Source organism: Phaethon aethereus (assembly GCF_964289735.1).
Source record: "Phaethon aethereus genome assembly, chromosome: 5".
NCBI classification, from domain to species: Eukaryota; Metazoa; Chordata; class Aves; order Phaethontiformes; family Phaethontidae; genus Phaethon; species Phaethon aethereus.
The window spans coordinates 34302159-34317304 of record NC_138579.1 but is presented as its reverse complement, the minus strand read 5'-3'; the positions used below and the strand labels follow the sequence as shown (position 1 = coordinate 34317304).

The 15146-nt window shown below is 36.2% G+C and overlaps 1 protein-coding gene across 1 annotated transcript in view; it reads left to right on the top strand.

Annotated features, from left to right (window-relative positions):
• Positions 1–15146, top strand: part of AQR (aquarius intron-binding spliceosomal factor) — a gene marked incomplete at its 3' end in the record, with an annotated part of 54783 nt that overhangs the window by 28360 nt on the left and 11277 nt on the right. Inside the window, exons 21-28 of the mRNA XM_082000720.1 lie at positions 1517–1663; positions 2227–2296; positions 4913–5023; positions 6628–6737; positions 9284–9419; positions 11128–11337; positions 11854–11991; positions 12840–12911. Of these exons, the coding sequence (XP_081856846.1) occupies positions 1517–1663; positions 2227–2296; positions 4913–5023; positions 6628–6737; positions 9284–9419; positions 11128–11337; positions 11854–11991; positions 12840–12911 (994 nt within the window). The remainder of the gene's footprint in view (positions 1–1516; positions 1664–2226; positions 2297–4912; positions 5024–6627; positions 6738–9283; positions 9420–11127; positions 11338–11853; positions 11992–12839; positions 12912–15146) is intronic.

Below are 15146 nucleotides of genomic sequence, written 5' to 3'. Positions count from 1 at the left end.
ATTATGGTACGTAGCCTCCTCAAGCTCAGCCTAAAGATTTTTAATTACATAGTTTCCTTACATGTCTCATTAAAGCAAAGTAAGAACAGCAATTTCAACATCAGTTAAAATTTCAGCTTTTGGAAACACCATTCAATCAAAATAAAGAATTAAGTCTGAAATCCCATAGTGCTTATTTTATTTTAGAAATGGTTTCTGAAATAGGATGCCTACCTTTGCAACCACTGAATGAGGTTTACATGTTTTGTTTCAGTGGTGCTGTTGTGCAGCATTTTTAGACATCTGTCTAAAATTTTTTAGACAGTTCTGTCCCTCCTGGTGGACCTCCTTGCATTTTGGCAACTGAGTTTCACAGTGCATAGTGTTGGAGAAGAGTTTGAGAATAGCTCGTTCAGCTAGACTGAAGAAACTGTATCTTTTTTCCCTTATAAGTTAGTGAGAATTGGCATATGTTTCCTTTTGAAGGAATAGATTTGACTGAGGAGGGAAAAGATGGGTTTGCCCCTGCAGTCAGCTCTTATCATGGCTAAATTGAATTTAAAAAAAAAAAAAGTAGGGAGGTAATCTTCCATGTTTTTTTTTTTTTTAAAAACTGCATGTAGAATATGTGGAGAAGGCACTAACACTATATAATGATATAAAAATAGTCTGAAGATATCAAGACAAGATACCACACAAAATTTCCCCTGATGATCTAGTATTCATTTTCAGTTCATAGATTAAAATACAGATACTCCTCTTTATGAAGAGCTATTGCTTTTCCTACTGCTCCATTTGTCCTGCAAAGACACCAAAAGATTATTGCTGTTAAAGATGTCTGCATTGTTGTCTCAAGGTGATCGGATAGCCATTGGAATTCCTTCACCGTGATTTGTTTCTGAATTAAAGTAGAAGCTTGCTAACATATGAGACAGAGGGCCATAAAAGTCTTGGATAATAAAAGGCTTCATATGCTGGAGCAGTTTAGAATATTGACATATTTTGTGTTTAAAAAACAAAACAAAACCAAACCACAAACAAACAAACAAAAAACTAAAAAGCAAACAAACAAAAAAAACCCCCAAAAACAAACACCCCCCTCCCCCCCTCAAACCAACAAAACCCAACAACTGTACATCAGGTCTAGAACAAAATCAAGTTATTACTACTAAACAGACAGTGTTGGTGGCTTTCTAGTATAACTTTATTCCTGTCCCTTCTGTTTTCATTTATGAACTCTTTGCCTTCAGTTTTTTTCCAGCTTGCTCTCAGCATTGCTTCTGGCTTTTCAACCAATGTAAAGAGCACTTCTGACATGCTTTTTGTCAAATATGCTTTCTTAAAATCAGCTTCATCAATTTATTTGTCATTCCTTTTCCTTTTCATCATTAATTGTTATCTGCAACTCTTGTTTGCCTATCGTGTGAAAGTTTGTCTTAATGGTGACTAAAGTATCTTTTCTTTCTGCATAAACTTGGAAGACAGTCTGGTATCATAGTGAATGTGTTGAAGTGTAGTCCTAAATTATGTGTTACAGGATAACTTTCCCAATAAAGGGAGGTAAAGGAAAGAAAAGAAAAGAAGAGGATGGGAATGAAGAAAAACCTGAAGAAGCTAAAACACTGATTGTAGAGCCTCATGTCATTCCAAACAGGGGACCTTATCCATATAATCAACCAAAACGGTAAGAAACGGATGAGAACTTACGTACAAATGATAACACATGCATAGCAGTTCATTTTCAGAAATACTTAAAAGTAATATTAATTATAAACAAAATGTCATTTTGACTTCATTACTAAAAGAAGATTTGAATATGAGACTGTTTATATTTAAACCAAACTGTTCTATTATCACCTCTTTGTTAAAAAATTCCCGTGAAGAACAATGAGAAATACTGTCTTTTAGTGTTGTGTCAGGACTTTGAATATTGTGAGAATCATACCTGAGCAATTCTACAGCATTCTCACAAAATAATAACTAAACACAGACAATCTTTTAGATGGGATGATTTTGTTGTCATGTGGGGAATGTGATTTACTTTCTTGCTTAGAAATCACAGGATTGTCATTTCTAGAAAGAAGATAGTTGTAATGATGGTTTAATTTATATTAAAATTGGCAAGCATGTAGTTCTGGAGAAACATGTAGCCAATTAATTTAAATCAAACTTGTTAAAAGAATTGCTTTTTATCAAAACTGTTGGCAATATCTATCAATTCTCTGATCTTGTTTTGCTTTGCTGCAGCAATACTATTCAATTTACTCATACTCAGATTGAAGCTATACGTGCTGGAATGCAGCCTGGACTAACTATGGTAAGAATATTTTTGAGGGTTTTATACTCTTTGATTCTGCCCTTAGGTACATTCAGTGAAATACCAGGAATGCCCATTTCTGTAGCCTTGCTGAGGTCACTTCTATTAATAGTTTAAAAATATGAAAAATTAACATACAAAGTCTCAATATCCTCCCATCTTCACAAAATCATACAGAAACACATTTGATCTCTGCATAACTGTATCCTGTGTTTCAGTGGCTGAAGACTTTCCACAATAACTGAATTTACTTTTTCAGTAGTTGGATTGCTAATTTTAGACTGTATAGCTTTTGCCATGTCTGTCATTTTTGGCTGTTTCAAATTACTTGCATCATTTTTAGTTCTATCTAACTCCATTAAAGGAAATGAAAGTCATTGAATTGTCTTCAGGGAACTTTTTGCTGCTGTGTTGTGAAATGTAACATGCAGTTTTTTATATCCTACTGAATTCTAGAACTAAGAAGTTACAAACCAAGCCCAAGCTGTAGACTTGTTACGAAAATAATTTCTGATCAGTGAATTTCTGCAAAGGTCTTTAAGGTTTACCACACTCAGTTAAACTTTGATCACAAGTAGCTGTGTCTCAGTGAAGTACAGTCTATCTTGGTAGTGACTCAGTGGAATATTTGAATGACTCTTCTCTGATACTCTTAATTTCTTCTTGGTCTATATAGGCAATAATGCTAATTTTGGGGTTTTTGTATTGGTATTCATTAGTACCACATTCTTCCTCCTCCCCTTCCACCTTATGTTTTACCGCTCTCTGTAGTTAGTGCACAAAAGATGCAAAGCAAAAGAAAAAATAAACTTCAGTAGAATTGTATGCCTTTTGTCCCTGCCTGACAGGGACAGTGTGCTGAAATTAGTAGTGTCATAAACGTGTATAAGAGTTACCTGAGTTCTTGGTAGTGTTTTTGAGTATGGTACGTTTTCTACTAGAATACAGGAGAACTTTCTGGTTGTTGATAGAATATCAAATTTAAGGTCTATTTATAAATTGGAGTTCTTTTTTTGCATGCTGTGAAAATGCCACAGTGATAGATGCTTTAAGTTTGCTTATTAAACAATGTTGGAAGGGGTTCTTTGGAATGATTTGCACTGCTGGGTTTTACATAATTAGAGTGTCTGAGAATACCCATGCCAGTGTATAGGAGTATTGCTTTATATCAGTGGTATTGTCAATAGGAAAGAATACTGTGAAATTAAAATCTTTATTACTATTTTGTAGTACATAATTAACATGCAAAATACTAGAGAGGGTGTCTCTAGGTCACCTAGCTTTTTTTTTAAATACCATTGCATACTGTTTATTAGTATCATTTAATATTTGTTGAACTATTAATGACTTTCAAATGCAAGTGTATAATGCATTATAAACTACCATTTACTTCCCTTTTAGAGGGCTTTAAAGAAGAAAAGTAACTTCCTGTGCCTGGTACTCCATCAGCTTTCATAAAAATTTGAGAAGATGGTCGTTATATAATTTGAGCTTTTCTACTAAAACCGCATTTGTTGGTTTTTAAGAGGCTAGAGACTGAGAGTCTGTTGGTCAAACGGGAAAAACAATGACAAAATTGGCTTTTTGTTTTTGAGGACGCATTTCTGATTTTTTAAATTTTTTTTTTTTTTTTTACTACATCACCCACTTTTTGCAGGGAGACAAGGCAGACAGAGAAGTTACGTAATATAGGCCTATGTTTTCTTTTCTGTCAGTGTCATGTATTTCTGTCAAATATTTTTGAGCAGTACAATCCTACTTGCTTTTGAATCCAGAGATCAATGAGATTCTTTAAAAGCAAGCATGATTTCATAGCAATTTGTAATTTTATGTGTAGATTAATATGAAACCTGCTAGTCTGTGCTGCTGAATGCTGAAGAAATTCCTTTGAGATGCTTTGTAACACTTGGATACCTCTAAAATGTCTCAGGTGTCAATTTTTGAATGTTGTTAGTATAATTGAGCCTATAAAAATACTGTCAGTATTACTTCTATATCATCAGTTGTAGATTTTTGAGTATTTGAGTAAATAAAAGTATGGACTCTTTTTTTTTTCCCCTTTTTTTTGTTTTGTTTTGTTTTGTTATTTGTAGCTGCCTCACCTTATTCTTTTTCAGTTATATGCTTTGGTGCTTTTTTTACCGTTTTCCCTATGTTTAGCCTGTCCTGAGGCTAAAAAGCCTTTTTTTCTTTTTCATGGGCTGTGAAACAGAATAGTACTTCATATGCTCAATTACCATATTCCTCTTAGGCAGGAATCTACCTAACTAATCTGAACTGGTCTTTCATGGTATATTGTATTTGTTCTTGAAGTTCACAAAGGCCAGCAAGTAATTGCTGGATAACCATATTCCTCTTAGGCAGGAATCTGTGTTGGCATTGGGCTAAGTCTTTCATGATGTATGTACATATTCTTGAAGTTCATAGAAGCTAGGATGAAATTTTACATGAAACAAAATTTTGTTGTTGTTGTCAATGTGTGATGTCAATGTCTTGTGAAATTGTTTTTGTTTTTTTTTTTTCCCCAACTGTCTATATTTCTGTGTTGTGCAATATTGTGATAAATTGTGTGTTGATATTTGTTTGGTTTTAATTTTTGTTGGTGTTTATTTTTAGGTGGTGGGTCCACCTGGTACTGGAAAAACTGATGTAGCAGTCCAGATAATATCCAATCTTTATCATAATTTCCCAGAACAACGAACTCTTATAGTTACCCACTCTAATCAGGTAAAGTGTCAGTCATGTATGAAATTTTCCTGTAATTAAAATCAAGAACAACAGCAGGTATTGAGATCAGTAGGTTTGGGATTGCAGTTGTCTCTTAACAATGAAAACATGAGTTGGTTTATATGCAGTTTTGCCAGTTTCATAATATGAAATTAAATTTTTGAATTTCAGGTTTGTAGGTCTGAGCTATATATCAGAAGTTTTCAATATATTTAACCAGTTGGGAATAGAAATTGGGGAGTGTTTGAAAAAGTGTCTGCGCAATTCTTACAGTTGCACATTCTACCATGCATGCCTACCAGATTTTTGCTAACTAGCTTTCTCGGACATTGGTTGCTCTGTGCTTCATGCTTCTAAGAGAAGGCATGGAAAGTACCAGGGCCTCTTCAGCTGAATGTTTGCTTCCCATTCATAAGAGATGAAATCTAGCTGCTCATTCTCAAGCATATATAAAATAAGAATAAAAATTATAGAAGTCTTAAAGATTCTTACTCTAAATCTGCATCTGATTTGGAGGGATTTGTTTGGAAACTAGGGTCATCTATTTCCTGGTCTCCCTAATTAGCCTACCCTGTCTCAGTTATGAGCTATTTTAACTGACAATACCACTTCGAAAACATTTAAAGGTTTTTCCATTAAAGCAAGATCAAGCACTTGTGCTGTTGATCAAAGAATGGTGGATGTGGCTTCATTTTAGTGAGGAGTTACAATGATACAGGAATAATACAGGCCAGTCTACAGTGGGTTGCGTGAGAGTAACAGGTAGTGAAGTTGAGAGGAAGGGTTGAGAGCATGCCTGTTGGGGAGAAAAAGAAGGAAATAATTTGAGGCAGCTAGGAGACTCTTCTTGCCAGACAAGACTTATAAGAGGACATGCACTTGAAATTGTACTTCAGAAAATAAACTGTATCTTAGCAGGGTTCATTCCCTGTGCCTTGACACTGTACTTTAACAGGTTTGCATGACTTCCAGCTGACTTGAAGTGAAGCTTGCTCATGTTTATTCTTAGTTTCATGACTTAATGATCCGGTGCTTACAAACTTACTCCTTTGAAATATACTGAATTGGACAGTTGATACTAAGCTGTTAGAGAATGGAAGAGTTTAAGGCAGGAGACATAGCACACCTTGAAGTTCAGTTCAGCAAAATTAAAATGTATTTATCCATATGGAGTAGAGTAACAGCACCTGCCAGTCAGTACTAGACCACACTCTTCTACAGTAAAAGTTAAATGGTTTAAAGTCATCTAAAAAAAAAAATATCAAATGTTTGCAAAGCATGCTTCTTGAGACAGTTCTATAAACTGATAGCTTTATGAACTAAATTAACTAGGTGATAGTATCAAATTCTGAAATTGTTTTAAAATTGTAAAACCAAATTTAATTGTTGTATAAAGTATGCAAATACAAGAGTTTTAGTAGGCTGATTTCCCTGTTAAGATTTAGAGCTGTAGTTTGTTTGAACTTCACATTTGCTTTGGCTTCCGTCTATATCAAAATAGGCATAATTTCCTAGTTGGTTTACCAGTAATTGTTCAGTTTTCCCCTGCAAGAGCCTCTGAACTTCTAAAAACTCCCTTTTCTCTTGTTCCTGTCAATCTGTAGGCCTTGAACCAGCTGTTTGAAAAAATCATGGCTCTAGACATTGATGAGCGCCACCTCCTGCGTCTGGGTCATGGAGAAGAGGAATTAGAGACAGAGAAAGATTTCAGCAGGTGAGAAAAGAGGTGCTAATAAACATGCTTGCATCAACATTGGAGCAAGATGTTTGTGTTGGATCCATTCTACCTCCCTTGTAAATGAACAAGGAGCTGTGCTTGACAAGTTTTACCTTTCTTAGTATTGAATCCCAGTAACACAGGGTGCACTTGTTTTCAATACAGGGTTAAGTAATTTTGGTTCTTATTCAATATAGAAGCCATGTTCTCTTGAGAATTCAAAGGCAGAATCAGTGGCTTGTTCACAAACACAACTGCTTGAATAAATGTTCATTGTATTCTGGGTCCATATACGTTTTATAGAATTGATCTGTTTTGTGGGAGACAGTTGAATAATAAAGGTAGGTTTTTTGCACTGATGAATTTTTAATGCAAATATGAGATCATTTCTGCCAACATGGTGAATATTGCATTAATAAATACAAACATGAAATTAAACTTTCTGCTTTTAATTCTTTAGAATATTGCTTAATTACAAAGTTGCTTATTTCATTGGTAAATAGCCCATTTTGAAGACTATATACCTAAGGAAAGCTATCAAGTACAAAGACATAAGAACCTGTGCTTGTAAATATTTGTACATTTGTTATGTCTTAGTCCAGTTGATGTCAGTAAGATTACACACATTCATAAATATAAGCAGGGGTAAAAGGGTCATGCACTGGAAATAAGTGAAATGTCCAGTACTGGATTATTATAGCAATACTTTGACTTCAAAAGCAGTAGTAAAGATTATATATAGTCACTAGAAGCTACCCACATATGCATAGTTGAGTTTCATTTAGCAAAATAAATACCTTGTGATTTTTTTAAAATTTGAATGCTTTGACATAGTCAAATTGTTTCAGAAATTTGATAGCCAAAATGTTAGTGAAATGATGCCATGGCAGATATTTATTTAGTAATATCCATGGTTTAGTATATTCCTCGAACAGTAGTGCTCATCATTAAAGGGAGTTTTCCTTGAGACCCATTGTCCATTTTCATTGTTTTTCAAGGTAACTCCAGACCTATGGGACATTACTACAAGTCCTGTGGGTTCTGACAGTTTGGGAGGGAGGGTTGAGGAATATATTTGAAGGTGGACTGCACTATTGTGAGGAGAGTGCCTTTTGTTTGTTTTTAGATTGCTTCTGAGTTTGTGGTTTTTCTGTGTCAAGCTGCTTCAGAGGGCACAGTACTGCTTAAGGAATTTCTACTGGTTGGCAAGCTTTGTGTTCCTTTTTTGCTTCCTCTTCAGGCAAAGTAGTAGTAGGGGGTATAAGAACATAAGGTGTAGAGGAGCTGATTAAAGCTGTTAAACACAAAGGGAATCACAGAGCTAAAGCTAAAGAAAACTTCTGTAACAATGAACGAATACATAAGAGGGCATATGACTTCAATTGTGAGAAATAAAAGGACACTGGAAGTGGGGGGGGGGGGAACCACAACTGGTTGCAGTCACTTGTAATTATAATGGATGAGTTTTGTTGAAGAAGAAAAAACTATTTAGTATTCCAAGGATCTTAACTGTTGTAGTTCCCAAGGAAATAGTTTTTACCAGTTGTGATCAGTATCATATTCAGTTGTGTCTTGGTAAATTCAAATCTCCAGCTTTAACTACTCTTACCCTTCTAAATCAGACAATAGAACTCGCTGTGATTACCAGGGATTGTGTCCTTTTTTTTTTTCTGCACAGAAAACATATTTTATGAATAGTAAGTTTAGTAAGAACTTGAAAGTTAGCCTTTATTGACATTTGAGCTTTTAACTACATATGCATTTTTAAAAGTGTCGTGTTCCTCTCACTTCTTTAATTTCACTTCTTTAATTTCGTCCATGCCACTTTCTAATTTGTTTTCTTTTTTATAGAATGTGATACATTGATTTTTGTTGTTCTTGTACTGCTTATGGGAAGGGGGAGTGCATGGATTAAGGAAATTGATATATAAAGGAAAAATGTTGGGCTTGAATTGGGTAAGAGGAGGAAGAATGGAAAGAGTAGGTTACGCACTAATAAGTCATGAAAGTTACTGAACAGGCAGCTGTGAGTAGAGAACCTCCTATGTGTGGATGCAAACCTGTCTGTTGTGATGGGCTAAGCATTATTGCAAGACAATTTGTATATTGCCAAAGGAAGTCAGCCTCATCATACTGAAACTTCGGGTATAGGTTCCATTTATGATGGTGCATAGACTTGTGTAAGTTGCTCGTGTTTTGTGTAACGTAGTGTACCATAGTTTCTAAACAGTACATTGGAATTAATGCTTCTCTGCTTTACAGGTATGTTATGAGAATGTTTTACTAGCACTTATGAAGCTTTTGTTGAAGTGATAGGATAAAAAGAGCTTTTTCTACAGTAATGGCTCTTGCATGGCTTTGTAAATTGTTAGGTCTCAACTGATAGAAATACTCAGTATGTACCAAATTCTTGGTTTTTGGAACCTAGTAGTAGTTGTGTGTGGTGGTTTTTGTTGGGGTTGGTTTTTTTGATACTTAGATAAAACAGTTTTTAATTAAATACATTTACATACAAATTGTGTTATGTTTAATCCATTTTGTAGGTATGGAAGAGTTAATTATGTACTGGCTCGAAGACTTGAACTTCTACGAGAAGTTGGGCGATTGCAAGAGAGTCTTGGAGTCCCAGGAGATGTTTCTTACACTTGTGAAACAGCTGGCCACTTTTTCTTATACCAAGTAAGGAGTGAAATACTTCTGCAGAGACTGTGTGATCTCAGTATGTTATGAAACACTTTGTAAAAATTGGAGTGAGTTTTTCAGAATTGAGTCTAAAAAAAAAAATGCATTTTCTTTGGTGGTTCAAAATACAATAACAGCTAAAGCTATAATTGCAACACTACTTACTAGTATTGCTATTGTTTTAAATCCTGTCTGATGACTCACCAATTGAAAGGCTAGCATTGCTGCTCTTCATGACTGCTGGCGAAGATTCTAACCTGAATTTTCTCCTTCAGATGAGAAGATCTGTGGGCTGCTTTGCATTTTGGACAAGCATTAGAGCAGCTACTTGATGATCCTGCTCGAAAGCTTTTATGATGTTAAATGCCAGTGTGAAATCAGATTCAGTATATACAAAATGGTGATTTTCTATATATTGTCTATCCCTCATTTCCTTTCCATGTATTTTTCAGTGACATGGTGTATAGTAGCAATTAGGGTGGCTTAAGCAGACTTGTAGAGTGGTACATAGGATCAAATGATACACTGTAGATGTTTTTACAAAAGTTACGCTGAGCTAGCTGTTGTGTGGGCCTAAAGGTCAAATGGTCACTAGGTGTTTGAGCATACTAGGAACACTGTTAGAGCTCAGCTTCTGAGTTCTCCCAAAGGAATCCAATTTGGTGTTTAAACCAAAGTACTGTAAGTGGAGGTAATCAAGAGATTTCTTCTGTCTTGGGTTTATGTGGCAAGGTTTTTGTAGCAGGGGGAGCTGCAAGGGTGATCTCTCTGAGAAGAGGCCAGCTCCAACGGACCCACCGCTGGCCAAAGTTGAGCCCATCGGCAACACTGGTTGGCACCTCTGTGAGAAGAGGTCAAGAAACACTGTGCAGCAGCTGGGGGCAGAGAGGGGAGTGTGAGAAACAGCCCCACACGCCAAGGTGAGAAGGACAAGGAGGGGCAAGAGGTGCTCCAGGCACTGGAGCAGAGATTCCCCCATAGCTCATGGAGAGGACCATGGTGAAGCAGGTTGTCCCCCTGCAGCCCATGGAGGACCATGTCAGAGCAGATATCCATGCTGCAGCCTGTGGAGGATCCCATGCGAGGGCAGGTGGATATGTCCTGAAGGAAGCTGCAGCCTATGGAAAGCCCATGCTGGAGCAGGGGAGAAGTGTGAGAAGGAAGGGGTGGCAGAGATGCGGTGTTATGAACTTGAGCGACAAGCCCCATTCCTCCTCCACTGCTCAGTGTGGGGAGGAGATAAAGGAGTTGTGAATGAAGGAGTGAAACTGAGCCTGGGAAGAAGGAAGGGGTGAAGAAGAAAGGTGGTTTTGGTTTTGTCTTTGTTTCTCACCATGCTATTCTATTTTTAATCAGCAATAAATTAAATTAATTTTCCCCAAGTTAAGTCTGTTTTGCCTGTGATGGTACTCGCTAAGTGATCTCCCTGTTTTTATCTCAACCCATAAGCTTTTCCATCCTATTTTCTCCCTCTGTCCTGTTGAGGAGCGGCAGTGAGAGATGCTCAGTGGGAGTCTGGCAGCCAGCTGAGGTCAACCCACCACAGCATCAAAAATGTTGTCCTGATACAAGGTCAAATGCTGATTTAGGCATACCTTGCTTTTGTGATAATTTTTTTTTTTTAATGCCATGTGTGCAAGACTGCACCTTGCCAATGACTTTACGATATAAAAACATGTCAGTATGACAATTCTGTTTACCATAGGTAATGTCTCGTTGGGAGGAGTATATCAGCAAAGTGAAAGTTAAAGGTGGAAAATTGCCAGATGTTACGGATGTCTCCGGTTTATTTCCTTTTCATCAGTATTTTGCAAATGCTCCTCAACCAATTTTCAAGGGCAGATCCTATGAAGAAGATATGGAAATCGCTGAAGGGTGTTTTAGACACGTTAAGAAAATATTCACTCAGCTTGAGGTAAGATATGTGTAACTATTAGAGGTAATCCGATTGAAAACTGTAGACAGTTCCAAAATTCTCCTTTGCCCTACATCCTAAAAGGAGTACACACCTCTAGGCCGTGTCTTTAGCTTGCAAGGCATTTGGGTGAGAATTTCCACCTTTGAGTCATACAGGCATGTTTCACAATAGGGACAAGGGTCTAACCTGTTTTGTTTTGATCTTAGGAAGCAGCTATTCTGCGTGTTCCATTTTCACGGATTAGTTTACTAGTGTTGGTGCACCTGTCATTGCTCCTCAGGGTCTTTGTATTTAGAGACAGAAGTAACTAGTAAGTTAAGGTGATATGGGTTACTGTTGTTTCCAGGTTTAGAATAAAAAAAATTATTCAGATGGCATTGTTAACAGTAGATACTTTCAGAACTTTCTTGCCTAATTATATTAAGAAGGTAGCCAGATAGATTGAGTGAATACATTTTTTAAGCAGTAATTTTTTGTATTCTGACTTTGAAGATTTTCTTTTCTCCTCCATAGGAATTCAGAGCATTCGAACTTCTCCGCAGTGGCCTGGATAGATCCAAATACCTGTTGGTGAAAGAAGCAAAAATCATTGCCATGACTTGTACTCATGCTGCTCTGAAACGACATGACCTGGTGGAATTAGGTTTCAAAGTAATGATTATACTAGTGTTACTACACTAATAGGGTTTTGGGTTTGATTTCCACCCCCTCCTTGTATAAACCTTTTTATCTGTTCTAAATTTAGGCAACTAGATTATTTTGAGTTGCATTTTTTTACCAGTATGTTTCAAATAGTTATTTCACTGAAGAAAAACCTACCTTCTGTAAGTAAAAGATGGAATCGCTGTTAAGTTATTGTATATACAAAAATGCTTAGTAAGCATGTCTATTAAAAAAAGTTAGTTTTGCCATAGTAGATGATAAACAGCAGTGATATGAATGAGTAATAAAATAAAGGCAGAATTTGGCAAAAAACATGGCCTAGAAAAAGAACTATGATGCAATGCTGTTTTCACTCTGCAGTGTTAACCATAGGTATTCATTTAGTACAGACTTTTTATCCGTCAAAAAAACCCCAAAAGCCCACCTCCGATAATTCTTTCAGTATTATTTTTCCCTGATAATGCACTGTATTTGATCACAAGAGTGTTCCTTTTCTGCTTCAGTGCAAAGATAAATTAGTTTGCTCCACTGCAGAAAGCTTTTCTCTTGTGCATGGCTTATGACATACAGGAAGCATGTCATGTATTCCTTCTAGATGTAAGCCCTGATTGGTACAGATAGATCTGCCATTGATGTAGTAGGATTTTACCCTCTGACATGGATTTTTAGCAATACTGACATTTTGCCTATAAGGTAAAATCCTGCTGTAACTGTCCCACCCATCAAAAAATGAATAATTGATGCTCATTGATAATTGAATGCTAACTGAGGCTGAATAACCACATTAATTTGTATTACTTGGTTGATGGACGTGTCTCTACTTTTTTCTTTCTCAGTATGACAACATCTTAATGGAAGAATCTGCTCAGATTCTGGAGATAGAAACCTTTATACCTCTCCTGTTGCAGGTTAGACCTGAATTATAAAACATACTACAAAAAGTGATAAATGAAAGTCTCTGTTCTTGAACAACATAGAACATTGAAAGGAAATTATCTTGTGCAGAAAATAACCTAGAGCTGATACTTGCCATTTGAGTGGACAGTAAGAACTTTCACGTTGTTCTATGTTAGTTGTTTATCCTTGTTTTTTAATATTATGGAGTAAGCTAATAGGGTCTAAATATGTTGTTTTTATTGACAAAATAGTAGTATTAGCAGGCTTTCATTTTTAAAATAAAAAAATAAACTAGGTCCTGGCTTTGTTACTTTTATTCTTTCTCATTTAATAGTGATTATTGGTATTTTTAAATAATTGGTAATTTAAAAAATTGTTAAAATTAATACTTCTTATTAAATAATGGTTTTGTTTCCCAAGAACGTAAGGCTTCCATAATTGTCCTGTGTCATCCTGTCTGCTTGTGGTGTTTGGTCACTTTCAGTCAAGCTTAACAGAGACAGATACCAAGCACCTACAACTCTGAGGAAAACTGGAGCCAAGTAGAGAGGGGACTTTCTAATTGATGTTATAACTCCACAGAAAGAAAAGAAATAGTTACTGTTTTACTTCTACTTTTGCCCAATAATTATGCACCTTTTGTTTAGCTAATTGGTAAATGTGTAGCCTGGAATAAATTGCAGCTTGCACTGTGTTTGGCAGATCAACAGTTGATAGATGAAGGGATGCAGATGTGGTACAGCTGGATGGAAGTCTTGCAGCTGGAAAGGTGCTGCTAACACAGGGAAGGAAGGAAACTGCAGCTAGTGTGGCACAGGGGATATTTATAGCACAGTCTTTAGAAAAGCAGGTAGCAATGTCTCTGTAACGTAAGGGATTGTTGTAATAGAGGGCCAACAGTGCTACTTTTGAAGTTGAGTACCTTTCTCTAAAACTGTTTACTCTGATCATTCTAAACACAGTCAGACTGTCTTGAAATTTTTTGTGCATCCAGTGAAGATTATTTGTGGTTGCTTGTAGCAACCTGAGCTTGAGGTGCATCACTTTCCTCTTAAAAGAGCTGGAGAATATCATAAGTAAGCAAAATGTGCTTCTTGTGCATCTGTGGCTCCGTTATCTCTGTAATCTCATATTATCATGAGATAGAATTTCAACTCTGGAAGTGATGTATGGGCTCCCTCAGGAACTCCGTGCAAACTCTTTAGCTGTGGGAAGTCAGTAAAACTGAAGACAGTCTGTACTGTTGATTTCATTCTTACTCTAGCGGCTTTCTGAAAAATACATGGTCTGCATTTGGTCATATTCTAAAATTTAAGTTTCCTTTCAGAAGTTTTGCCTGCAGCACATGTTTTCATTGAAAAGCAATACTTTTAAGTCTTTTAGAAAACCACATCCAAGCTTTTGGATATTCATTTTAAGAGAAAATTAATCTAAATAGAAAAAGATGTGATAGAAACTCTGTGAGATAATTGATATTGATATTGAATTGTTAATGATTATTATTAGCTCTTTAACAATGGAGAGTAGAATACAATTGCAGGAAAGTAACTCATTATGGGCCGAGTGCACAGAAGAATGCATGTCCAAGTTAACCGTATTGCTGTTAAAACCCAAGTCCCGTTCTCCGTTGCTGTTTAATTCTTTAGGATTTTAAGTTTTAGGGGTATTAATGTAGTTCTTTAAGAACTTCTTGATATATTAAAGACTGCTGAGTTTTCATAATTCTGAGCAGGTAGGCAACTACTTCACCCTATAAACCTCCAATACTGCCTGAACTCTGAACAGAAGCAGAGATTTGTCCATCTTGTTTGGGGTTTTGAGAGAGCAAACCGCTACTGGGTGAGGCTTCTCACAAATCATAAACCAGGGATAGTCAAGCTGTCTTTCCCCTTCATTTATTAGTTCAGCAATTATAATAACACAGCGAAACAGATTTGGTTCCTTTCTGTCTTGCTTAATGAATCCTCACTGTAGTCTCTAGAACATTCAGTTTAGTTAAACCTGAAATACAAGATTTCTTCTTGCTGCTTAGATTCCTCTGTCAGAAAGGTATGGAGGCATAAATTGTTTAGGCCTTCTCCTGCAATTCAGTTCTTAAATCTATGCATAAAGACATGTAATAATTTAGGCTGTTGCTTTTGCATTTTGGCAATCTTTAAATTAATGGTACAACATTGTATGGTAGTGCTGTGTAATGAATAAATCCTATGTGGCTTTTACCATGGCTTTCATTGATAATGAAATTA